The sequence below is a fragment of the Hoplias malabaricus genome, chromosome 5 (genome assembly GCF_029633855.1).
Source record: "Hoplias malabaricus isolate fHopMal1 chromosome 5, fHopMal1.hap1, whole genome shotgun sequence".
NCBI lineage: Eukaryota > Metazoa > Chordata > Actinopteri > Characiformes > Erythrinidae > Hoplias > Hoplias malabaricus.
This window is the reverse complement of record NC_089804.1, coordinates 3,619,727-3,646,576: the sequence shown is the minus strand read 5'-3', so window position 1 is coordinate 3,646,576 and position 26,850 is coordinate 3,619,727. Positions and strand designations below refer to the sequence as shown.

Here is a 26,850-nt window from a genome sequence, read left to right as displayed (position 1 = left end):
GCAGCAACATATGAGATATCTAAGAGCACGTGAGGAAAATAATTTGTACATGGTTTATTTTTTTAAAAAGCTTTACAAAACCAGAAAATGTCACGTGGTCACTAGGGTGAACCGTTTTATACGACGTTTTTGCTACGTTAACGCAAAAAGAGAAAAGTGGTTGCTAAGTTGCCTCAGGCAGTTGCTATGGTGTTATAAGCTTTGTGTTGGCTGCTAGGTGGTGTTATAGTGTATTTTTTTTTTTTTTATGGCAGTTGTTACTTCAGGAGTTTGTTGTGGTGTTTGTAGTTGCTAAGTTGTTTCTTAGTAACGTATCCCATGTGAATACAAGGATGGCTGCTAATGACATTTTCAGGAGTTTGCTGTGGTATCCCCGGTAGTTGTTATGGTGGTTGATGCAGAATGTATTTCCTTAAGTGTCCCCAGCTGTTCCTAATGTGGGTGTGCTATGGTATTGCTAAAGTGTTTTGGGGTTGTTGCTAAGGGGTTTCAAGTGGTTGCTATAGGGTCTAGATGGTTTACTGTCAAGTGGGTATGGTGTTACAGCATATGGTTGGGTGATATTTGATTCACTGTGACAACAGCCAAAATGCACAGAGAGGACGCAGCGCGGCGTGCACTAGAGACTAACACACACACACGCGCGCGCACCCTTTATGCGCAGAAGGCGCGCAGACTCCCACAATGCTCCTCGGCAGCAGGTTAAGATGGAGTGTGTGTGTGGTGTCTGGATCGGGGCCTGGCGAGAGAAAAACAAAAACACAAACACACACGGAGAGCGGACGGAGATGAACTGAAAGCGGCAGGAATTCTCCAAACCATGTTAACGTTCGTTGTGAGACACTAGTTTACAAACCAGCACTGAGTTTCAGTAAGAACCTGCCTTTTTATTTATTCCGCTTCTTTTTTATTTACAATCGTCCGTTCCACCTTAAACAGTACGGCGGCTACATTCAGGCGCCTCGGGCGCATTAATCTATCCGCCGCACTGTTTAAGGTGGCACGGACAGTTCCAAAACAAGAAGCCGCCGTAGTTCGCTTAGCGTGTATTGAGTCGGGGCTTTTATTTTTCCTCTGTTTAAAGTATTCATATTTTTGTTTGAGCTCGTATTTCATCAATCTAACGAGCTTTTATCCCTGTTATCGCTCTCTCGCTGCACGACCGACTTCATGGTTTATTATAGTTTCTTCCTCAGGCCCATGCTTATGACCTTTTAAAATGACAGTGTTTTGTTGTTTTGGTTCTAATCCGAACGCCATTTTAAAGTTTGAAAGTTTAATCAGCGTCACTTTTGAGAATTGGGCATCGGCTGTTTGTTTGTTTGTTTGTTTGCTATTGTGTCGTCCAAGCGAACAGGTCTGGGAACTGTGCGTGTGGAAATGATGCAGTTCGGATGTGATTGTATGTAAATTATATGCAAATAAGATTGTCAGTGCGTTTATCTTGCACAGTTCAATTTGACGCACATTATGCGTCAGTGACGTGGGCCGTGCGTCTGTTGGATGGCGGTGTGGACATGTGCACGGTGTATTTTGTTCTCAGGGTTTAAAGTTAATGTCTTCAGTGTCTCAGCCAGTTGATGTCTTGATTAGGTCTTGTTTCTTACAGCCCCTGGTGAAAAATATGGAGTGACCACACCGAGGACGTTCATCTAGGTTTCCTTCTCTGTACCAAATGAGCAACCACAGAGATCACTTTAAACAGTCCCTGTGTCCGAAATGGCTCCCTGTTCACTGTTTCCTATATTACTCACTGTATAGTGCACTACTAAAAGGGAACTTAAGTCAGGAGGCTATTGAGCTGTTTCAGACACTACCTCGTGGTTTTTTACCAAATACTGCAAGGCATTATGGGTATCCGCTATCCACCAGTGTCCCAGTTGAACACAACTTTGTGCAGTGCATTGTTGGATTGTTTGAGTGCACTGCTAAATGCTCACTAGGTTTTGGGACACTACTCCATAATGGCATAACCTCAAAATAGTGCACTGTATAGTAAGTAGGGCACAGTTTCACACACAGCATGTGTTTATTTTAATAGCTGAACTTTCTGGCTTTGAGAATCACACCTCAGTTAAGTAAAATTTAAAAGCATGGCATATTTTTTCCAGTTCCTGTCGAGAAAACAAAGATGGAATCACAAGCGAAATGGTGTGTCCCAAATGTGCACTAAACACAGTTTTACGTTTTGTTGTTTGGGAGGTCTGTAAAAATCATCATCCTCATACTGTAACCTATCCCCACAGGTTTTCTCTTGCTTACTCTCTCTTTTTCACATATAAGCCACTTTCAGACGTACACTAACCTTGAAGCGATCAGGGCTTTACCCAGAGGAGCTGTATGTGTGAACGCAGACACCCATACCTTTCATCTGCGCATGTCCAGTCCAGGTCAGGAATGGGAAGCTGATCAGTTAGCGACAGTTCACTACTTTTCAGTTTTGTTCCAGGTGCAGCGCCTCCCCTTTCTGTGTTGCCTTGCATTGTGGAAAAACAGTGTGTGACCACATTGCACCCAATAACTCACTGGTTTTAAAGGAACACTTTATTGTTTGTTTTTTGCGCTTCTGAACCTCCCTAGTGTACTTCATTCTCACAGCACTGTACTGAAATCAGTGGGCAAGAGTGTGCTTTCCTACCCACCTTAAAATATATATATATATATATAGTACAGTGCTGAGACCAGAGTAGCATCCACAGAGGGTATATACTCCCTGTTATAGATCTGTGAAGTGCATTATGTTTTACACGTAAGTGGAAAGAAAAACAGTTTAATACCAACATTAATTTTCAATTGGATTTTGGTTTGGTCCTGAACCTTATGGGGGTAAAAAATGTCTTTAATTCAAACAATTAAATTGAATCAACTTCACAAAGCCAGAACCTTTAGCTATTAAACTAACTTTATTTTGTGTCATACGCAGGGTTGGTTTGAATGAATGGGTGAAATGAATGATGGATGAATGTCGTCTAGGTGTGAACTAGGGTGGTGGACGTTTTTGGCCTAGGGTCGTAGGCTCCCCAAGGACTAAGAATATGGTCCTACAGTTGGGTGTGTGGTGAAGTAGGCATTCTTTGCTCAGATGTTCAGTCCTAACCTCTCTTTGTGCTTCTCCAGGTTTGTAGTGGGTCGCCCCTCCCCCTTCCGTGGACATCTGCCACTGGGTAGAAGCCCCTGTGGGTGCATTTCTTTTTTTTATTTTAATTTTTTTGTAATCAGTTTTTTTTAGTCATTTTAATCAGACTTCAGAACTACTATGGAGGAGCGTAAAAGCCCCCTGAAGATATTGCGGGCTGCTCGTTCTGCCGGGGGCAGAGGTTCGTGTAAGGGGCAAAAAGAGGCCGGGTCTCAGAGGGAGAACGCCAGAGCGGGTGGGCGCAACAAGGACGGGACTTCGCGGATGAAGGAGGACGGTCAGGGCGGCCGGACTTTAGCGGGCAGCCCCCAGGACCAGAGCAGATCCTCAAAACCTCGCCGACTCACCGGCAGAACCAACTCCGGAGAGAGAGGGAAGGGAAAACCCTCGGCCCAGGGACAGGACAATAAACCCGGTGGAAGAGGCGGAGCAACACGAGGAACGGCGACCAGTCAGAGTCTGCTCAACACTCCAGATGAAAACAGTGCTTATGGCAAGTTGTCCAAAGTGGGCACAGCAAAGGACAGACTTCCAGGTGGGTGGCACAGGGGTTATGTTTCAGTTCATTTTAGTGAAGCATCCAGAGGTTTTAAACAATCGTACCATTTTGCATTTAAGACACACTCTTATCTAGAGCTTTGCTGTGTAATTACTGTAGATGTTAGTGGCTCCTAGGTTCAAGCAGTAGAGGTATCAGCAGGAATTGCTGGATTGGACATTGGAGAGGCAATGAGAGAGAATCTGAGGTCACGTTCATAAAATAAATATTTTATTCATTTTAAATGTGGCTCATGGCATTTATAAACTGTAAAATGTAACTTTATTGCAAGTTGCCCACAGAAGATAAAACAATAAAGAGTGTCTCTAGAAAAATCCTCAGAAAAGAGACAATAGTCAGATGATGTTCTGGAGAACATTTTGAAACACTCTTATGAAGAGCCTGTCATAAGTTATTTTTTGGTAGAAATGTTGTTGTGAATCTGCCCCCTGATCCCGTACTGCATATTTAAAAAATAAATAAATAAATAAATAAATAATAATAATGAATTCTAGCCTGCAACAGCTTGCAGCTACACTTCCAGGAGCTCCTGCCCTTTTCATGGAATGTAAAACAGCGCAGGAATGTGGAAGATGGTGCAATGACAGAGCCATGGTGTGGTGTTTAATCTCACCTCCCCGTCCTAATTTCACTCCCAAATTACCCTCGAGACCAGGACAGGGAGATGAGATTGGGAACAACACCTGAGCTTTTTCAAAGCTTTATAATCCTGGATTACCAAATTTCCAGGATTACCAAATCCCACTTTTTCCTGTCAGGGATCGAAATGATCTCTCAGATTTTGCCTCAGTTATTTTTTTCAACACATTTTCAGACTGGATAAAGTTAATCCAGATATCACAGGATAAAGACCTGATGGACAAATGATACTTTAACGTGATTTAGATACTTTGCTAAACTGATTATTTTATAGACTTTTATTATATAAAAAAATAAATAGTTTGAATAATGTTTTTTTTTTTTTTTTTTTTTTTTGTCTGTGTTTTAAATATTTTTTTACAGAACAGAGGATTTATTGTGAAGTCATTGAAATGTGTCCTCAGTATCTCAGTACAGCTTTAATCCACCTCTCTGTGTGGGATAAATACTATCCTGATGTTTTGTATTAAAAGTATCCAAGATGACTGCAGTAAGGTCTTTGAAAACCACAGTGTTGATAGTAGTTTTGACAAAATAGTTTATAACTAAATATTACGAATGATTAAAAAAAAGTCAGATTGGATTGGTATCGGCTGATACTCCAGGTTCAGTATCGTATCAGATACAAGCAAACCTTTGATCTGCTTACTGTGTAGTGCCATGAACTCTACTCCAGCTGTGCTTTACCTGGTGAGACAGCTGCTGAATATTCAGGGGTTATTGGTCGGTGGAGCTGATGGGTGGAGGGGTTAGTGGATGGGGCTGGGCTGTTTCATTCTGTCTCTCTCTTTCTCACTCTCTCTCTCTCTGTGTCTCTCTCTTTCTCTCTCTCTCTTTCTCTCTCTCTCTTTCTCTCTCTGTCTCTCTCTCTCTCTCTGTCTCTCTCTCTGTCTCTCTCTCTCTCTGTCTCTCTCTCTCTCTGTCTCTCTCTCTCTCTCTCTCTCTGTGTCTCTCTCTTTCTCTCTCTTTCTCTCTCTTTCTCTCTCTCTCTCTCTCTCTCTCTCTCTCTCTCTCTCAGGTGAAATGTCTGGGAGACGCCCACTGGAGTGCATTGCGGACATGGTGGGCTCGTTGGAGGAAGAAAACCTCACCTCTGATCAGCAGCTCGGCCTCAAACAGGCGGAAGAGAGACTGCAGAGAGACTATATTCACAGACTGGTGAAGGTAAGTCTCTTCCTCGTCAGGAGTGGTTAATACCTGTTAATACAGGTGGGATTTCCTGAGTCTTTTTTTTTTATTTATTTTTTTTTACCTTGGACTCTGATCCAAATCCTGAGTAATATCCAAATGTGAAGTCTGTAATTTGTTTGGAACCAGCCGCACTATACTCTTTAAACACACTGCGAGTCCTCTAAACACTGGTCAGACTGAACAATGGTCACTCATTGTGGCTGTTAAGTAATGTTTTTATATATAACTGACCATAAAGTATGTTTAATTACTTTTATTTCAGCTCCTTGGTTCTGTTCTACAGCTTTCCCCTTCAAGGCTCTGTGCACGATTCTGTACACATGTCAAATGTCTTGTTTTATATACACAGTCCGGGTGTCCTAGTGGTTAATTTACGAGACGCTAAAGCACACTTTACAAGTAGTTTATACGTTATCAATTTAATTTTATGGTAATTGTCATTTTATATAAATAAATAAGAGCCTGAAAACAAAGTGTTAATAAGCTACCACTGTGTTTTAAATCTTCTAAACCAAAACTGACACACACTTTTGTATATGATGTCCCCAAGAGCAGGATGAATCAGTGCGCATGTGTTTTTTTTTTTTTTTTACTGTAAAAATGTACTGTACACCTAATAATGTTGGGAAAAACAGCCTCCAGCCTTGCCATGTGTTGGCTGTTTCAGTTTGGGAGACTGCTGTTCAGGAAATCCCTCCTCTGTTTACGTGTGAGAACTGGTGTGAATCACTTCAGTTCAGCGGTGTTACTTTCCGCTCTGAAGTGACCCAGCCCGGCCCTTCCCTTAATCACAGCCCCATTAGAGACCAGCCGAAGCTGTGAATGGCCGCTCCCATTAACGTGTGTGTACGTGTGAAGTGTCACGTGTGAGCAGTGATTGGCTTTCTGCCTTGTGTGTGATGTTTTAATGTCATAGTCATGGGTATTTATTTATTTTTAAAGCCATCTCCAGACTATCCAAATTTCCAGTATCTATGCAAGCTTTGCTCGGTGCATGTGGACAACATCCAGGGGGCTCACAAACATATCAAAGAGAAGCGCCACAAGAAGAACATCATGGTAAGAAAGGCACATATCACATGTTGTTATGGAAAAACACTGTGGTGATTCACGGACTGTGCTTGTGGAGATGAGGAAGCACAATCAGAGACATGCATCACACTGCTGCTGTGTTTGTTTATACCTGTGTGTGTGTGTCTGTGTCTGTAGGAGAAGCAGGAAGAGAACGAGTTGAGAGCCCTGCCCTCTCCCTCTGAAGCTCAGCTGAAGGCTGTGGACGCTGCAGTGATGGAGGCTGCACAGCAGCATGGGATCTCTGAAGAAGACTTCCAGCAGAGACAGAGTGTTCTCCACCGCATGGAGAGCATAATTCAGAAACACTTGCCCAGTATGTTCTCGTTCTCTCTCTCTCTCTCTCTCTCTCTCTCTCTCTCTCACAATGACTGTCTCTTAATTCATCCATTCCCTGACCTGTGAGTGTGGATCAGACACAGCAGTGTTGCTTGAATTTGGACAGAAAATAATCTAATGAAGGACTAGATGATGGTCCACAGCGACAGATGAGCTACTGTCTCTGACAAGGTGGAATAACAAGGGAAGAGTGTCTCATAGAGTGGACAGTGAGTGGACACAGGGTTTGAAAACAGCAACTGCTGTGTCTGATCTATTGCAACACACCGCCAGCAACAAACTGCTTCTGTATCGTCACTGGAGCAATGTGGACAATGAGTGTACAAACAGTTAAGGAGGTAATTTTGATGTTATTCTCTCTCTCTCTCTCAGCCTGTTCTCTGCGTCTGTACGGTTCTTGTCTGACTCGATTCGCCTTCAAGACGAGTGACCTCAACATTGACGTCGCCTACCCTTCTAATGTAAGATGACCAATGGTCGTTATCCTCTGTTTAGTGGCTGTTAATTCAGTGTCTGAAGGGCATTGACTTTTATGTTGATTTCAAATTTAAGAAACGTTGTCTCTTTATTTCTAGATGACTCAACCTGACGTACTCATCCAAGTGCTGGACATCCTGAAGAAAAGCGGTTAGCATCACACAGCATCATTAAGGCAGTTTCAGAGTTAACTAGGAAAGCCAGGAAAGGGGGGAAAAACATCCTCCAAAATATTCAGATTTTTATTTATTTATTTTAAAGCCTTACCTCAGGTTATGCATCATCTTAGACACATAGATCAAACAGACTCGCCAGTGTAGTTTAAGTGGAGAGTTGGATGAGTGTAAATTCCTATTAGTGAGGTATGTTTACATGATGTTCCCTGCTTAGCAACACTCCTGGGGGCTTATTTTCACTTGAACAAGGCCAAGCATCAGACTGAACAGATTCACTGTGGAGTTAAATGGAGTCTTTTGTTGCAGTCTTTCAAGCCCTGAAGGGTGTAATCCTCTGAAATTCAGCATGTGTTTATAAACATACCTCCTGATCCACAGCATCGTACATGAATAAAGTAGGAATAACGAAACCTAACCATGCAGCCAATGCGCTGGCGGGTGTGTTTTTTTGTTGTTGCTTTCTCTGTGTGCTGTGGCTTATTTAAAGGGGACATCATCTCCATCTTTTCCACAAGTGAACACAGTTCTGGGGTCGAACAAACACACAAACTGTCTACTAATTAAAAATGGAACTGCTGAACACGCCACACAATTACTGCTTTTGTCCAAAGGAGTGTGTCCTGTGGTTGTAGTTGCTTTTTTATGAATTATTATATGTACTTTATTGCTATTTTACAATAATTGTTTACACCTGTGCTATTGTTCACTGTGAATAATGCACCTATGAAATGTAATTGGAAACAGAAAATTGCACTGCTCTGGAAGTTTGACTCAGGAAGGTTAATGTTTTGTTGTTAGTTTATTGACCGCCTCAGTGACCGATGCCTAAGAAGCGTCAGAATGACAGCCAGAGTTCACTTTCAGTTTTATTTGTCCTCTGTTTCTTTTGTTTCCAGCCGAGTTCTCCGAGGTGGAGTCAGATTTCCACGCTAAAGTCCCAGTTGTCTTCTGCCGTGACGCGGCCAGGTCAGTAAACAAACTTCAACCACAACAATAATAAACAACAAACAACACTCTTAGCGTCACCCCTCCATTTGCCTAGGGCTAGGAGTGTCTCAGTTCTTGCTGGGAAAGGGGGGTAGGGCAGATTTTATATACCTTTTTTTCAGGGACAAACTTCAAACCAAGGCTTATATAAAGCCACAGAAGTCTTGTATTGTCTCTTTTATATTAAGCTAAGTCAATACAATGGTTTTCACAGTTTTAGTTTCAGTGCATGATGTCATTCTCATAACAGGCATAAAATATCTCTAGTACTTCTCAGACGATACCCATCTTAAAAGCAATGTCTATGATTGTGGGGAACTACAGTTCTCTCTGGTTTGTTTACATTCAGAAGTTTAGCAACTTTAAGGTGGAACAGTGTGTTTGAGGAGAAAAACAACTAAAATATAACCTAAGATTGTTGTTCACTGTGTGAATTATCTCACAAACTCCTTTGTAACTCGAGTTGTTTCGTTTTGTAACACTCTCAGTCTGCGTTTATTTTCATGCAGTTATATAGTCAGTTCCGTCTACAGCAAAAATATTGCATTATCACCCACATGTGGAGCAGGAATAGGGCAATATCTTCATCTCTTTTTATGACTTTCATGCATCTTATTTGCCATTTCTCTACTGTGAGCAGGGAGAGGAAGCCTAGCTTGTCTGACAGAAACATCTTCATGATTTTAGAACAAAGTGTTTTTGATTAAAATTGTGAACATCACTTTTTAAGTGTTGCAGCTGAACTGTCTGACAAAAAGCTGCCTTATAAGCTGAATTCAGTTTTGTATCACAGAGAGTATGGTATGGTTGATTAATATATGCTTGTGGATCTTTACTTAAGATTCTCCCTTCCTCTCTCGCTCTAGTGGTTTACCGTGTAAAGTGAGTGCCGGAAATGATATCGCTTGCCTCACGACCAACCACCTCGCAGCTTTGGCCCGGCTGGAGCCTCGTCTGGTTCCCCTGGTGCTGGCCTTCCGCTACTGGGCCAAGGTACACACAGCCTCAAACATCAGCGCACACACTCATTCTATTTCATCAAGAATTTTATTACTGTATACTCAATACCTCAGACTTCCTGATTCCATCTCTCTCTCTCTCTCTCTCTCTCTCTCGCTCTCTCTCTCTCTCTAGTTGTGTCATGTAGATTGTCAGTCTGAAGGTGGTATCCCCTCCTACTCGTTTTCTCTGATGGTGATCTTCTTCCTGCAGCAGAGGAAGCAGCCCATTCTGCCTGTGTACCTGGGCTACTGGGTATGTAACACGCACATAAGCGGCTTTGTTGTCAGAGTGAATTTGTGTTTACATATTAATAAATTAACAATAATTCAATTGTCAGGTGACTCTGAAACAGGTTGTAAATGTTTATAGACCTCCGAACATATGAAATTATGGCCAGAAGGTGAAAGTCCATGCCCAGAATGTTGTTCCTATTTTCTAATTAGACGGTGGAAATGCACCTAAAATGACCAGTGCACTGAGCTGCTTCATGGTAAATAAACACACTCCTGATGTTTGTGTGTGTGTGTTCTCAGATTGAGGGCTTTGATGTGAAGCGTGTGGATGACTATCACCTGAGTGGAGTGCAGTCTGAGGTGTTTGTTAGCTGGGAGCACAGACCCGGCAGCAGCGACAGCCGCGGAGACAACAAAAACAAACCGCAGTCTGAAAAATCTGCAGAGAAGAAGAGTGAGAACACGCAGGGAAAGGTTGGTTCACCATAGTGCACACGACTGGAAACCAAAACCACAGGGGTTGCATTTAATGGTGTGGAAAAATGTCAAAATATATCAGTGTTGTTTAAGGACGAAATTGACAAATTAAAAACAGACAGACCTTAATTTGTGTGTGTGTGTGTGTTTAGAGTCGTCTGGTGTTAGAGAAGTGTGAGAGTGTGCCTTTAGGGCAGCTCTGGTTGGAACTACTGCGGTTCTACACCCTGGAATTCCCTCTGGAGGATTACATTATCAGCATCCGGCTGAAGGAGCTTCTGCCCAGAGATGCCAAAAACTGGCCTCGCAGACGTCTCGCCATTGAGGGTAAGCTAAACACACACACACAGAGAACATATTATTTTGTGAGACCCTTTTACCTAAACCATAGTGGAAACACTCCCAGCAGCACATGAAAATTTGAAGCAACTTACTCATGTTTTAGCAGGTTAAATACACTCCACAAGAGGGTGCTGTTGGCACTAAAATAGCTATATGTGATTTGCAATAAGAACTCCTTGTGTTATAGTCAAAGGGTTCCCCTGCAAATCTGTCCCCCGCTCTGCGGCTGATGTTTTGTCCTGTACCCTCTCCTCAGACCCCTTTGCTCTAAAGAGAAACGTGGCTCGCAGTCTGAACAGTCAGATGGTGTTCGAATACATCCAGGAGCGCTTCCGCATGGCATACAGATACTTTGCCTGCCCTCAGAGCCGCAACGCCCTCAGGGCAAAGAGGGTCAAACACAGAGCCAAAGCCTCCAAACTCAGAGCCAAGACAGACAGCAGCGGAGAGGATGAGGATGAGGACAATGAAGAAGAGGATAATGAGGACGATGATGATGAAGAGGAGGAGGAGGAGGATGATGAGGCCGGGGATGAAGAACAGTGTGTGAGCAGTGGTGTGTCCAGGCTGCTGGTCTCAGATGAGACAGGGGATGAGGGCTTACCCCATCAGCCCCCATCCCCCTCCCCACAGAACGGCCTTCTCCTCGACAGTGAGGATGAGGAACAGGAGAAAGAGGGGTGGAAAGCTCCAGACAACAGAGCCACCATCGCCCCGGAGGACCTGCACTATGTCTTTGATCGGATGATTTTCACTGGAGGAAAGGTAGGAGACTGTGAATTGTTTAAAATATTTTTTTTTTCCTTTTCCCCAAGAGATTTAAGTGCCCCATGTCAAATAATATGTACATTTTTCAAAGCCAACATAAGAGACATGTCCTGCACCTTTTAAAGTGGGCTGTGGGCTGATGTGACAGATGTGGGCAGTGTGTGTTCTTCTGTAAACATGGGCGGTTCTTTCATTACAGTGATGGAGAACATGCATTGTTGTTTCTTTTATTCTACCACAGTATTAGCCCACACATCTGAGCATCACAGTCCAAACAGCTTTAGAGATGGTTCCATACTGAGAGGACTTGCTGATCTCTCTTCAAAATATTTGTGCGAGTAACTAATTGACTGTTTTTGACCACAGTTGATAGTTCTGTCGCTGTATTGACAAACCAGTTTTAATAAAGGGGACCCTTATAATGAACCATTGCCCTGCTGAAAGATCTCAGTAGCTGGTACTTTCTAACAGAATTTTAAGTTGAGGTTGTGTGTTTGTGTGAGCAGCCCCCCACGGTGGTGTGCAGCATCTGTAAACGGGACGGCCACCAGAAGGACGACTGCCCTGAGGACTTTAAGAAGATGGAGCTGGCCCCACTCCCACCCATGACTGACCGCTTCAGAGACATTCTGGACAACCTCTGCAGACTCTGCTATCGTAAGCACTTCTGATAACATCCTGAAAATGGCTTGGAGTGATCAGGGTTATGTTTTATCAAGGTTTTTGGGAGGAAGATATGTAATTCTAATTAAACAATATATATTTTCATAAGACTTCAGGGCTTCACTTAATCATTGAAAGTGACAGTTGTTTTTTTTGTTTTTTTTTGGATCACATTCTTTGAATGTTTCAATGGTGAGCAATAATACACTCAAAGTTTGTGCTGTAATGTGATATTGGCACTGGTTTACAGATATTCAACCTGTTTACAACCGAACCTTGAGTGTATTATTGCAATTAAATCACAGTCCTTTATCACGGTTTATTGTTAGGGCTTAGGATACAGAATTCAAGAAACTGTTTATCAACTTTCAACGAGATAAAGTTCCATTTCATCTCACATCCTTTTTTTTTTAGCACTTTACAACAAACAAAGGATCTTTAACTGGTTCTGTTCAGGATTTTTAACCCATGGTTCTCTTCAGCGAGCCAGTTACACCAGTTTTGATGGGAACCAAGGCTGTTATTCAGAGCTGCTCTCTGCAGGTTCAGATCATAGTGATGTATAATAAACATGTTATCGATGTAGAGCTCTCCCTGTTTACAGTTAAAAGTTGGAGTGTGGCTCCAGAACCGTGCTGCTGAGCTGGTAAACGAGCAGTGGAGAAAAAGACGTGTTTCGACTCAAGTAGATCACAGTCACAGTAACCACACAGTTCCTTTTGTTTACAAATCTGAAAACGGAGGAAATGTCCGCTGTGACAACCCTTTACTCTGTTCAAAACAAAGTGCGCTGTTGGAAACCGAACCAGTTCCCCATTATTGTGCAATATTGGCACTCCTAGAACATCTCTCGGCCAGTCACGTTGCCGGGTCAGAACTAACGGTGGTATAACTGTAAATGTATACCTATTGTGTGTCTGTGTAGGCGAGCTGTCCCCAACTCAAGGAGAGCAGCAGAAGAGGGAGCAAATCCTTGCCGGGCTGGAGCGCTTCATTAGGAAGGAATATAATGGTATACAACCCCCCCCCCCAAAAAAAAAAAAAACATTACTGTTTTTAATATCACTGCTCTTAGTCTCTGTCAAGGACCAGTAACACCAGACTTTGTTTTTAACCTTTCTTTCTTTACTTTGCTTATAATGTGACTGTAGCCTTACTCTGTTCAATAGTTGGAGATCTTTTAAGCATTGACTATATCCACAGTAAACTTCCTCATGGCTGTCTCCTTTAACTGATGCGCTACTCACCCTGGATTAAATCTGTTTGTGTGCAGACAAAGCCCAGTTGTGTCTGTTTGGCTCCTCCAAGAATGGCTTTGGTTTCCGGGACAGCGACCTGGACATCTGTATGACGCTGGAGGGTCACGACACAGCAGAGGTAGTTTTATACATCACTATTCCACACACACACACACACACATTACTGAAAACATAGACTGAATTTATTATGTTTTTCTTTGTTTTTATATCTCATTTTCTGTTCTATTTTCTCAGAAACTGAACTGTAAAGAGATCATTGAGGGCTTGGCAAAGGTCCTGAAGAAACACACTGGTAACTAATCATCGCCACTCATACACAACTTTCATAAACTGATATTTACTCACTTTACATTATAGCTCTTATGTAATGGACGTTTGTACACATTAGCATGAAGCCTACTGCCCTCACCTTTGAGGAATCTCCAATAAAAATGATTGGGCTTATGACATTGGCTATAGTGCAGTAACTGAGTTTGTGTGTCAAAGTCCAGCTGCTATAAATCAGTTACAGAGTGTTGCTCTGTGATTAATTTATCTTTATAAGAAGACTCAGCACTTGTAACAAAGGATGCACAGTATCTTATTTTTATTTTATTTATTTATTTATTTATTTTTTTGTCCTCCCCTCTCATGTTCATGCTGCACAAACAGGTGTATAGATTTGATGGATATTACACTTCATAAAACCCACTGACTGCTGTAAATGTTGTCTCTGTGTCTGTATGTTTAGGTCTGAGGAACATCCTGCCTATAACAACCGCTAAAGTGCCTATCGTGAAGTTTGAACACAAGCAGAGTGGCCTAGAGGGGGACATCAGCCTCTACAACACACTGGTCAGACTCTCATGTGTCTTCTGTTGAAGTGAACTTCACTCTGATTCCACTTTTCCCTTAGAAACTTCATTTGAACTTTAAATGAAACAGAAACGTCCCATTTCTAACACCTGTAAATCATTACACAATACAGTTCTCGAGTTATGAGCATCTGTTAGTCTCTACAGAGCTTACGGCATTCCATAGGGTCCAGTGTATATGGTCTGTGGGGGGGGGCAGTCGCTTGTGTTTTAATCTGATTTTATGCTACTGAAAATGTCAACGCTGTTTGTTAACTGTCCTCTTCTGTTTTCAGGCACAGCACAACACCCGCATGCTGGCCACCTACGCTGCGCTGGACCCTCGTGTGCAGTATCTTGGCTACACCATGAAAGTTTTTGCCAAGGTAACATGCAAATGACCCCACAACAATACATCTGCCCACATATGGAGTCTTAAACTTTTATTATAAAGTCTTAAACCCTTGGCTACTTAGGAGTAACATTCAGTTCAGCAATGTGTAGCAGGTGGAATGTAACAGTATACATCATTTTCAGAGTAATATATTGTTTAGTAACTTTGTGTGTGTGTTCTACAGCGCTGTGATATTGGTGATGCCTCAAGGGGAAGTCTGTCGTCGTATGCCTACATCCTCATGGTGCTGTATTTCCTGCAGCAGAGACAGCCCCCTGTTATCCCCGTGCTACAAGAGGTAAAAACACACACTCACCACTCCTTGTTGTTTATTTTATTATTAGTTACACTCACTCCCTTTCTAGACATTTGTGGTCGCTTTACACTCAACACACACAGAGCATTCTCAGCCAGAAAGGAAGACTGCGTCAGCATAGGGGACAGGTTTTTAGAGTAGCCAGTTCACCTAACCTCCATGTTCTTGGACTCTTTGAGGAAACGGGGACACCAGAGGAAACCCACGCAGACACTGGGAGAACATGGGTCCTAAGATCTTTGGTGTTAAACATCAATCCTCCATGCTTCTTTACTGCAAATGATCTTAATGTCTCTGACCTTCTGTGTTCAATGCCATACAGCAGTGTTCTCCCCCTCTTCAGAATGGCTGGTTTTTGTTCGTTTAAATATTAATGAGCTGCTGTTCCCTCAGACCTGAGCACACAACGGAGAGCTCTAGTTTTTGTCCATTTCTGCTCGGTTCTCTTTCTCTGTTTTCACTCAGTAGTCTTGGTTCTCCATGCTCATTGTGTGTTCTGCTCTGTTTAACACACTCACACCCAAAGAGGGATTGGCAGGATCCACATTTTTTATACCGTCTCAAAATAATATCTCGGTATACGGTATTACCGTGAGGAGGGGGTGCTCTGTCACGCTGCGCTGAGCCTTATATCTGTGAGCACGAAGTCAAGTTAATTTAGCTAAACACAGCCTGACGGTGCACACCAGCAAACGTGTTGAAGATAAAAACCCATTTCTGGGACAGCAAATTTCAGCAATTGCTGCTGAAGGACCAGAAAAGTTTGTTAACAGGCACTTGTGGTTTAGCACATCACATCAGAGTTTTCAGCGAAATTTGACACACCACACACCTCATAAATACCGCCCTCATTATTACGTACCATCCACATTTTAAAATACCATAGTATACTGTATTATTATTATACCACCCAACCCTATACACAGACACTGGTCCAGCGCTGTGATTGGAGAGACCTGCAGGACAAAATCAGAACATCTCATTTTACCCCCACCCCTTTTTTTTTCTTTCTTTATCACTTTTGAAATTGCAGTTAGCTTTGTTAGTTAGTTTGGAGAAATTCCAGCTTAAGTGATTTAGAAACAGAAAAAATAAAACTGACTGGGTGGTCTTGTTCCACAGTCTGTATATTGGTGGGCTCCAGATCCCAGAATGAATGTCCACACTTATTGAACAAGTGAGGTTTTCCATAATATGGTGCCTTTTTAAAAAGTTAAACTTAAATAATTGAACACTAAAGCACATTGATGTGAAGGTTCCAGTGTGTAAAGCCCACTTCTAAGCGTGTAAACCCCTCTTTTCCTTTGTCTTTATGAACATCTTTGATGTTGAGCAGATCTATGATGGTACCTCCGTGCCCCAGAGGATGGTGGACGGCTGGAACGCATTCTTCTTTGACAATATGGAAGAGTTGGTGAGTGGACTTGAGTGGCAGGGCTGGGTTGGTCCAGCAAAGCCTTTTAAAGCTGCGAGCTGTGGTTCAACGTGTTTTCCACCTGTTCCTCAGCAGAGGCGTTTGCTGGAGTTCCAGCAGAACCGTGAGACGGTCGGAGAGCTGTGGCTGGGCCTGCTGCGCTTCTACACCGAGGAGTTTGACTTTAAAGAACATGTCATCTCCATCCGCCAGCGCAAGCGCCTTACCACCTTCGAGAAGCAGTGGACCTCCAAGTGCATCGCTATTGAAGGTACACCTCACTCACCACTTTGAAGTCTACCTTTGCTCTGGTACAATTTCTCAGTCCACTGCTAAAGGATCAAGCTCATGAAGGTACAGCTCTCTGACCACTTATAAACAGTAACCTTAACTTCAGTTTAGATTTCAGCCTCTCTGAACAATGTATTTACAAAGTACCCATCACTGACCAAAGCTACACACATTTAAGAGACAGACACCCCACTGACCACAGCGTTACACTAAGTCCAAGAAATGTAAGCCCCACTAACTACTACAGTACACCAAGCCTAAATAATACAAATCTATGCCTAGCTCACAGTAATGGATTTTGACTACCTTCGCCTTAAAATTAATTTATACTTGTGTGTAGGTGTCTGTGTCACTCTGCAATTACACGCCAAACCACTAGGGCTGAATCTCAATCATCTTCCTCTACACTATGTAATACACAGTGTAGTGTTATAGTACCTTTTATTTTTATACATTTTTAATGTGTTCTATTTAGGGAGTAAGTCATAGTTTGGGACAGAGCATACTTTACATGTGGTGCCAAGAAAAAGCTGCCACATTTTTCTGACGTGGTCCAGTTTCTCGTTGTGAGATTTTTTATTATCGGAGTCGTTCCGTGACGTCCAAACAAAGATTGTTTTTTACTGACCACGACTGTGTTAATGCTAGAGGTACACCTACTAAAATGCTGATAAATGCTTTAACTAGCAATAAAAGTTAAACAAACACTACTCAGTACTTTATCGTTAAATAAAGTTAAACACGCACTACTCAGTACTCAGTAATACACCTTAATACGTTGATTAAATGTTGAAGGGGTACACAACACTGTTTTATTTATTTCATGTCATCTGGTTTTTGTATTTTATTTTTTTTTTTTTAATAGATCCCTTTGACTTGAATCACAACCTTGGTGCTGGAGTCTCTCGCAAAAGTAAGAACAGCAGCTATTCCAAAGCTTGTTTCCTCTTTTAAACGATGGTTCTTTTTAAAGACTCTGTAAAACCCAGTATGTTTAAGGACCCTTACTTTAAAAGGGACATGTGGCAACTTCCTTGTTCAGTGCACATACATGTGTGTGTGGAGCCCACCAACACACACTCTGAACTAAGACCACCTAATCAGTTTCTTGTGTCCCTTTTAAAACAGTTTTTGTGCATTACTAAAATTTCAAAAGGAATTCTGTGGGATTTGTTCCATGAATAATGTTTTAGAAGACATTGATTCTCTCTCTCTCAGTGACTAATTTCATCATGAAGGCGTTCATTAATGGGAGGAAGCTGTTTGGGACCCCGTTCTACCCTAAGCTGGGGATGGAAGCAGTGAGTTACCTCTTATATTATTAATTGTGTATAAAATATGGTTAGAACAGTAAACCCAGCTCCTGATAGTGGTGGCTTCTATTAGGAGAGAATCACATTTTTATTGATCCCCTTAGGGAAATTCCTCCCTGCATTTAACCCATACATGGTAGTGAACACACGCATAGTGAGCAATTCTTCACACACACTAGGGGCAGTAAACACACACAGAGCAGGGGGCTGTGACTACCTTGGGGCTCAGGGAGCAGTTTGTGTGTTAGGGGCCTTGCACAAGGGCACTTCAACCTTGAATTAATTATTTTTCCTGCCGGTCCTGGGAATTGAACCAGTGCCCCTCTGGCCTTAAGCTCGCTTCTCTTAAGTATATCATTAAAATAATATTGTGAATTTTAATTTCACCACACACACAGTGACATTTAAATCTGTAAAATGTTCTGATTAATGGAATTAATGTAGTGTAAATGTGTAAAAACAATCCTCTCTCTCTCTCTCTCAGGATTACTTCTTTGACTCGAAGGTTCTGACAGACGGCGAATTGGCTCCAAATGACCGCTGCTGTCGGATCTGTGGAAAGATCGGTCACTACATGAAGGATTGCCCCAAAAGACGCAGGTGAAAACCCAAGCCCTAAACAAGAGGTCTACAAATCTAGACCCTGAATCCAGTTTCCAGACCAAGATTTTAAAATGGCAAAGTAGTCACACACTATAGGTGCAACTGCTAATCAAACTGACTCACCAGGTATAATGCAATAACGGCCGGCTGTTCTGACTCCCTAAACTATCTGTGTCCTGTGTGTCCTGTGTGTCCTGTGTGTCCTGTGTGTCCTGTGTGTCCTGTGTAGAATGAAGAAGAAAGAGAACGATAAAGATGAAGATGTTAGGGAGGAGGACAGAGAGCCCAGAGAGAGGCGCTGTTTTCAGTGCGGAGACATGGGCCATGTCCGCAGAGACTGTCCTGACTACAGACACCTCCGCCAGAGAGGGACATCCGCACCAGGTACAACCTTATATCTCCAAATGGACATTTTACAGGTACAGTTGATTTAAACATTTGATAGAAGCTAATGTAAGTCATTTTCACGTATAAATGATGGAAAACTCTTTTGGAAAAATTTGAGCTGCTAAATATAGGAAAAAATGCTTTTAAAGAAAGTTTAACACTGATAAAGAACATAAGCCAAGACTTTTTATGAGTGGTTAGCCAAAAACTCCAGCAGCGCTGCTGTGTCTGATCCACTCTTTGCAGTTAGTCATGTGTTAGTGTGATTTGAGCTGCTAAGTGCTCCTGTATGGTCAGAACAGGTGTAGACACAATTTTAATAACATAAAATTGGGGTAACATAAAATTATGATTGGGGTAACTCCTTTTCCTTCAGTTCCACAGATGGTTCACTCGATGGTGAGCTCTCAGGCCATCCCTATCCCTCAGAGCGGAGCAACCCACGACCGGCCCAGCAGAACCAGGCAGCCCTCTGAATGTGTAAGAACCAAACTGAGCAGAATCACTTTTTTTTTTTTTTTTTTTTTTTTTATTGGTTCATTATTGGCCACAGACATTTTATTCTTCCTCTCTCTCTTTCAGTCGGACTCTCGTCAGACCCCTCCCTACTCCCCCCAGCCGTCGTCTTTCACCCAGTCTTCAGTGTCTCCTGAGTCATCTCAGGGTGTCAAGCCTTCGTCCTCTGGATCTTCCTCTTCCTCCGCTGCTCCGTCCAAAGCCCCCCAGCCCCTCGCTGCCACTCCACAGCAGCACCAGGTGCAGCTCCCTGTCTTTGGTTTCCCCTCTTCTCATGGGGGCCAGTACCACCCTGCTCTGGGGCTTCTTCAGCCCCACACTCAGCCCCACCCCCAGTCTCATGCCCCCGGCTCCTGGCCCCTACACACGGCCCCCAACGCCTCCGTCGGGGTCAAGTTCCCCATGCGCAAGGCCAAAGGCAACGGAGGGGCAGGGCAGCAGGCTATAAGCACCGCCCCCGTCAACCTGAATGACCCTAGCATCATCTTCGTCCAGCCGGCCGGGAGTGGGGCTGGTGTCGGGGGTCCAGCCAGGGATGGGGCACATCACTGGCACAATCACCACCTTAACCCAGGGGCACTAGTGGCTAACGGCACGGTGGGGAAAGCAGGTACACAAACACACACTATATGGGGAGCACCATGTGTGAGTGTGTGTGCGCGCGCGCATGGGAGATTATGGTTAAAAGTAAAAGAATGATTTGATTGTGATGCATGTTTATATTATCGGCCGATGTATTTACAGATTACGTTAAACGAGAGAAAATACTCTCAACCACCGCAGTGCAGGAGCCCGTCTTATAGAAAACACATGAAAATGGGTATAGACACACTCAAACACACTCATTCTCTCTCTCCCTCTCTCTCTTTCTTTGTCACTCTCTCCTTTGCTCTCAAATTGGTCTTTCATTAATTAGACTTTATTAATGCAGAAATGTTTGAAAAATTATAAAAAATGAACTTAAAGGTACAATTTAAAACTCCAGATATGTACAGATTCTGAAGGAACATTTGTCCTATGACAAACAGATAATTTTATGATGAGTGATAAAAAGAATATTGCTTCAATCCAATCTAAATATGCTTTAAATACATAAAGATAACGTTAATTAATATCAGTATCTTCCACACCATTGTGCTAATTAATGTTATCATATCGGCCCCAAAAAAATTAGTGCATCCCTAAATAATACGTTAGTACTAGTTGTTTATTTTTAAATAGAGAATGGAGTGTGTGTGTGTGTTTGTTGTGGGGGGGTGTTAAATAAATCCATTGCTAGCATCACAATTCAGGATTGTTTATTATGATCAGAAATGTGAGCGTGGACCTCAGGTCTAGAATGTGCATCGTGTGTATGGTGGGAGTGCAGGTGTACTGAGAGAACTCGGGTAAGTGTCACAGATAAAGGGTTTCAAAGGTTGATCACATCTGTTGCACTGAGCATATTTCTGCACTGGGCTGTTTTTCTTTTTATGAATTGGACACAATTCCTGGGTGTGGTGTGCTGTGTCAACACTTCTTTTCTCGCCAGCTCACTGTCATTTGGGAGCTTTTCATTTTTAAATACTAAAATAGGTTTAACTCTGAAAGGGTAATTTACACCATAAGATATTCATTCCCTGCTGTTTTCGTGATCAGTTCCTTCAAGGGGGCAAAGCCTCTTCTACTATTATCTAGATGCCTAAACATGAAGCAGTCTGAAAGAGCAGTTCATCAATCACTTGAAGGTGACATCACTTCTATAGTAGCCTCCATATTGTAAATATGTTTGGGCCTCGTTAAAATTAAAAAAAATATACGCATGGGTCACATTTGTAAACAGAGCTCAGCTTGCCTCAATCATTCAGGGGAGGAGCTTGGGCTGCTTCCCAAATATTACCAAAGATGATAAAAATTCCGCACACAGGCGGTGCACAAACTCGACAGAGAAACGTGAATGTTATAGCTGACTAAACTTATTTTCGACATGCAGCCTATTTTGTGAGTGCAGAAACTGTCCTACAGTGGGTTTAGGGAGACTTTTGTGATCCGGCCTCCACTTTGCTGCAGTGTGAAAACATCACTCTCACTTTCAGACAAGGAGAACTACTTTATTAAATGAAAATATTGTCCTCCAAAAATCTGTTCCACTCTCGGAGCGCAGGGACCTCGGGATCAGATTATTGACCTGTAAATTAAAAATGAGGGGGGGGGGGGGGGGGACAACATGGCTTGTGTCTGTAGTCTCTCACACTAAAACGAAATGTGTATGAAATAAGATGATTTCTGAAGCTTGAATATGATCAGTGTATGAAAGACTCACTCAGATTCAGACAGAAGATCAGAGAAACACAGTCTGATCCTATCCTTTGATGAAAATGCCAGTGTGGCATAATGTGCAAGTGCAGGGAGGGGAGCTGTGTATAAGAAAAATGTATCCGTCTCTCTCATCTGTTTACATTAGTGCTGGGCTTTAGTGCTGCTACAGTCACGTCACAAAATCACATGACTGATGGATTTCCAAGTCCCCTTGGAGTAAATGTATCCTGGTAATGCACCCAGTAGGTTTCACTAGACTTCCACCTGATATTACCCGCATCTTTAACCACTACTTGTTCAATTCCAATGTGGATATAAAAAAGTACACGCTCACGTATCACTAATACATTTTTTTTGGGTTGGGGGGATGCCTGTGTGCATTTGTTTCAGAAGCTGGTTTCCAGGCACCGTTTGGAGCTGTAGGGCCAGCATCACGCTCCTGGGAGCACGGCAGTACTGTGGGCTCATACTCACTCTCACCGTCTTGGCCCTATCGCCTTCCTCACGCTTACATGCAGCAGCCCAACAAACCCTTCATCTCCCAGGGTAAGGTGTGTGTGTGTGTGTAAGCAGGAGATACATCTTGACTACATCATTATTACTAGTTTTATTAGTCCTAGTACATTAGGAGTACTAAGGAAGTGTTCAAATATAAATAGGTTTACACACCCTCTCATGTAGTTCACGTTTTAATATAAAACTCCCAATCGCTTGCATATTTTACCATATTGGAGGGGGGCAAATGTGGCAGAACGATACGTTCACACAAATTGTTATTGATGGGTTAAAGTGATGATTGTTATTGTAGTTTGTAACATAGTGGTATTGCATTGTGAACAGTATTACAGTGTATTCTATTAGAGTTCCATGTTCATTTTCGACCTACATGTTTCTCCTCCATCTCTCAGGTGCCACAGCGAACCAAAACTTCCCCCTCCTCCAGCCCGGCCGGCACGTCAATCTCAGCTACGTTCAGCAGAAGAAATAAGTTCTGACACTTTCCTTTCGATCCAATGCCCAAGGTCCTTACCGAAAGAAGAACAAGAAAAAAAAAAATGAATCAGTCTAACTTTGCATCATTTGGTCTCAAGACTTTTTAAAATGAATTTTATCATTTTTTTTGTACAGTTTTTACGTTCTATTTTTTGTCTCATCACATTGATTTGTGATAAGAAATGTCAAATATTTTAATACCCCCATTTTTGGAGGGGTCAAAAAAAATGAAGTGTTTTTATTTGTTGTGTAAAGCAAGGATTTAAAAGTAATCCTCTTTATTTTTATTGGTGTATTCATATTTTGCTTGCATAAGGACAAAGGCTTTGGATAGGAATTTGTTTTAAATAAAACAGCATACCACCCCATAATTATGTAGTGCCAAAACACACTCTACTCTCCCTCTCTTCAGTAAGCAAGACAAAAATACAAAAAATGCATAAAAAAATCAAGAAAAGACCTAAAATGGAAAAAACTAAAAAAAAAAATAATAATAAAATAAAGAAAAAGCAAACCAACATGTTGATGCCACCGTTGTTTTATTTACTTATTAAAAGTTGACATTTTTCAACAGTGAATTATGACATACACTTCTATACTTCAAGCTAATGAGACAATTGCCTAACATTAAACAGGACAAGTTATTAAAAATATTCATCTAGGCATCTAGTGCCCACCATCCCCCACACTGAAACAAGACCAGCCAATCTGTTAGACGTAAAGTACAGAGACTTAGTGAGGAAGGATCTGAACAAGCTGCACAAGAATCTGACCTCAGCACTGTTGGGATGAACTGGAATGACAGTTTTGAGCAAGTCTTTTTACGCAACATCAGTAATATTCTCTGTCTGAAGGAAAAAACAGTGGAGAGCATTTTCAGAAACGTGGATGTTGAAATTTGAAGTGATTTGCACAAACCTCATTTCTAGGACAGTTAGGATTTTTTTATGTTATTATTAATTTTTGATAAATTACAAATGGAACAAAAAGTGTTTCTTGTAAACATAATTAGGTTTAGAATATGACGCTCTGCAGTTGTATCATGCAGAACTCGGCCTGCCATTGTCTTGCTAAAATAACCATGTACTTCCAGGGGAAAGACATTTTCTTCATGGCAGCAGCGTATTTTTATCTAACATCCCAGTATTCAGCTCCATATCACACCAATGCTGGATGCTTATTGATGCTCGATGCTGCAAATCATTTGAGCAGTGCATGAATTCCACTCTCCACAGCTCAATGTAATCCTGACACCATAAAGCTATTGTTCTAGTGTTATGACAGTTTCTCAAGAAAGTTTGAAAGTTACGCACCATGGTGGCCTGCGTAAGGTTTATTAGAGCAGAGAAATCTAGACTTTGGACAGACTAGCACTGGCCACATTTGTCCTGAAGGCTTCAGCTAATGGCTGGTAACCTAGCCACATTCTAAGCCTAGACAAACATGAAGCCTGAGGTAATGAACCTGTTGCACTGGACACACGTATCTTCCCATCCCAATGTTGCAGGTGTAGTAAAAATGTTTCTTGCAGTTGGGCAACATGCCGATGATCATTTTAAACAGCACATGGTTAACAAGCCTCTGTACAGAACTGGACTATATTGACTCGGAGACCATTCCTGCCTTTGGAACAAAGGATCAGCCAAATTTACTGTCAGTATAACAAACCAAACATTTGTTTTATTTACTTTTGGAAAAAAAATTGTTTCCAATATATCAGTTTTTTTAAGAAACATGCTCTCCCCATCCCTTATTTTTAATCTCTATCTCTCACTGATCCTGATGGCACAATGGCAGAAGGGGCTCATTACCACATCAAGGAGATGCTAAAACACAAATCTGGTACTTATTGAGATGTGTACACTTATTTTGTGAGGCTTATCTTTATAATATTGTGGTGTACTTGATTAAATTTACAAATTAATGTTTTACATATTGTCAATTATCTGAACACATTTTATAAAAGATTTTAAGAGTAAATTCAACTTTTTTAAACATGAACTAAAAAATTTTCATTAGAAATTCAACATACTTAAATATTACAAAAATAAATGCACAAAAAGGGAAGAAATCCTGAACTATTTGCAATCCTTGGCTGTGGCAGGAAAAAAAAAAAAAGCTGTATTTGTTACACAATAATCAGGACTGGCAAAAGTAATCAGTTTGGCTGAAAACTTACATTGTTGCTTATACTTTGTAAACTCTTACTCATAGTACGTAATGTTGGACACGTAACAAGTGATGATTCAAGTGACAAATGATTCAAACATGGCTATGCTCTCATCCTTATTCCTTTATACTTATTTCTAAAAAGAACACATTGTTTTCCTTAAAACCCATTAGTAATGGCATGAAACACTTACAGCCATTTTCATCCCAGCATTATATAAAATCCACTGTACAATTTTAATAAAATTTGCCAGAATAAGGTTAAAATCGTACCTTCATAATTTTATTAGTTGAAAAAATGTGTCCATATTATGGACATGTATATTCTTCTAATAGTGAATTTTATGCAATATCTGAATTATAAATGCTGCAACACTCTTCTTTTAATATCCTCTGAGCTTTAAAGAAAAAGTAAGCTGTGTTATTAGAAATTCTAATTGTGTTCTCCAGTGGCGTTAGTTTTGTTGAATAATTGTTTTTCTTTCAATATTCTGCAAGATTTTACAGTAAAACTGTAAAAACTTGGAAGTATTTTTCAGGACAATTCTTATATATATATATATATATATATATATATAATGCACATGACAAGAAGGTCTAATTATTGTGACTTCTATGCAATTCACTGTTAAATAGTGCAAAAACAGATCTCTGTGGTATTTTAAGGAGTGTATAATTGAATTGAATATTTCTCCATAATTCTAATTAGTATTAATTTTGTCTCAATCTGCTTTTCGAAAATTCCACATATTCAAGCATTATGACTATGACTATAAAGATATGATTTGTGGCACATTTCCTAAAATGTTCTTAGTGGATTTTAGTGTTAGTGTTATGTGAGCATTTTGAGTTACACTTATGTGAAATATTTATTACAAAATGGTGGTAATAGCTTTTAAATTGATAAAGAACCTTTACATCAAGTGAGAATTCTTAAAACCATTACAAGATTTTTACACTCACAAAGTTCGTCATGGAACCAAAAGTGTTTCTTTTCTGTGGCTTTGCTCAAAGAGGCTTTATTTGTCACAGAGTTGGTGCAGGTGAGTGTGAGTGTGTGTAAAGGTGAATATGAATTGCTGTAGTTTCTTTTCTGTGTGTGTAAAGGTGAATATGAATTGGCTGTAGTTTCTGTCTGTGTGTGTAAAGGTGAATTGACTGAGGGGTATATATGTTGACGCAGTGTGAAGAAACTATATACCCAATCTATCTCAGGACATTTCAGGTTACATACACCTGCTGTTGGATGTTACTCATACAACAGTCCTTCCTTCCTATCGATCTATCAATCTATGTTAAATCGTTTCAAAATGATTGGTTCTCATTTGATATTTTTTTTTTAAAACAACATTGTAAAAAAAAAAAAAAAAGACTACATGATAAAACCCATATATAACCCATAATATACACTGGGCTGTGTTATTACAACCATAAAATGTAATGTTGGTGGTACTCTAGCTGTTATAACCACACCACAAATGACAGGCAATCACAAATTACAAGGATCAATGTCCAACTTTAAAATGTGAGCTAATCCAGTTAAATTTTGCAGGTGCTACTACTGGCCCTCGTTCATCAGTATCTCTCAGAAACCTGATTCTAACACTTTGTTATCAATAAAGATTGGGTTCTACTGACACATAGTATATCTGTGGCCTTTTAACCACTCAGTAACTGGTGAACAGCACTTAAATCCACAATCAATGTATAATGCTGAAAAGTGCGCTAAGACTGCAACTCATTAAGAAAGGGCAACAACTACTTACTATTCTAACTTCTGTCTTTATGTCTTTTCCTGCACACTCCACTGAGTAAAGTCAGTCCATTATCCATCCACCCATTATCTGTAACCGCTTATCCAATTTTAGGGTCACGGGGAGTCCAGAGCCTACCTGGAATCATTGGGCGTGAGGAGGGAATACACCCTGGAGGGGACGCCAGTCCTTCACAGGGCAACACAGACACACACACATTCACTCACACACTCACACCTACGGACACTTT

General features: G+C 41.3%; 1 protein-coding gene across 5 annotated transcripts; it reads left to right on the top strand.

Moving 5' to 3' along the window:
• Positions 1 to 706: 706 nt before the first annotated feature.
• Positions 707 to 23,186, top strand: tut4 (terminal uridylyl transferase 4). 5 transcript variants are annotated; one of them, XR_010802726.1, is made up of 30 exons: positions 707 to 871; positions 3,118 to 3,671; positions 5,353 to 5,498; positions 6,468 to 6,584; positions 6,735 to 6,912; positions 7,308 to 7,396; positions 7,511 to 7,562; positions 8,485 to 8,554; positions 9,442 to 9,568; positions 9,710 to 9,829; positions 10,111 to 10,284; positions 10,440 to 10,614; positions 10,886 to 11,394; positions 11,904 to 12,054; positions 12,986 to 13,072; positions 13,334 to 13,437; positions 13,554 to 13,611; positions 14,050 to 14,153; positions 14,449 to 14,538; positions 14,731 to 14,844; positions 16,199 to 16,276; positions 16,370 to 16,547; positions 17,433 to 17,480; positions 17,786 to 17,868; positions 18,365 to 18,480; positions 18,713 to 18,867; positions 19,247 to 19,350; positions 19,453 to 19,626; positions 22,078 to 22,230; positions 22,593 to 23,186. XR_010802726.1 is itself a non-coding variant. In XM_066672802.1 (30 exons), the coding sequence occupies exons 2-30, from the start codon at positions 3,257 to 3,259 to the stop codon at positions 22,670 to 22,672; spliced, it is 4,419 nt and encodes a 1,472-aa protein (XP_066528899.1). In that variant the 5' UTR covers positions 707 to 871; positions 3,118 to 3,256; the 3' UTR covers positions 22,673 to 23,186. The 5 variants fall into 5 exon arrangements, 3 of the variants coding, with proteins under 3 accessions (XP_066528899.1, XP_066528898.1, XP_066528897.1); XR_010802725.1 differs by having other exon boundaries at positions 22,075 to 22,230; XM_066672802.1 differs by having other exon boundaries at positions 16,373 to 16,547; positions 19,453 to 19,996; positions 22,075 to 22,230.
• The last annotated feature ends 3,664 nt before the right edge of the window (positions 23,187 to 26,850 follow it).

Excerpts from the sequence above, each read along its gene's own strand:
- tut4 (XM_066672800.1), top strand. The coding sequence starts at position 3,257 with ATGGAGGAGCGTAAAAGCCCCCTGAAGATATTGCGGGCTGCTCGTTCT. Across the intron at positions 8,555-9,441 it reads TTCTGCCGTGACGCGGCCAG|TGGTTTACCGTGTAAAGTGA; the intron begins GTCAGTAAACAA and ends CTCTCGCTCTAG. Across the intron at positions 19,351-19,452 it reads CCAGGCAGCCCTCTGAATGT|TCGGACTCTCGTCAGACCCC; the intron begins GTAAGAACCAAA and ends TCTCTCTTTCAG.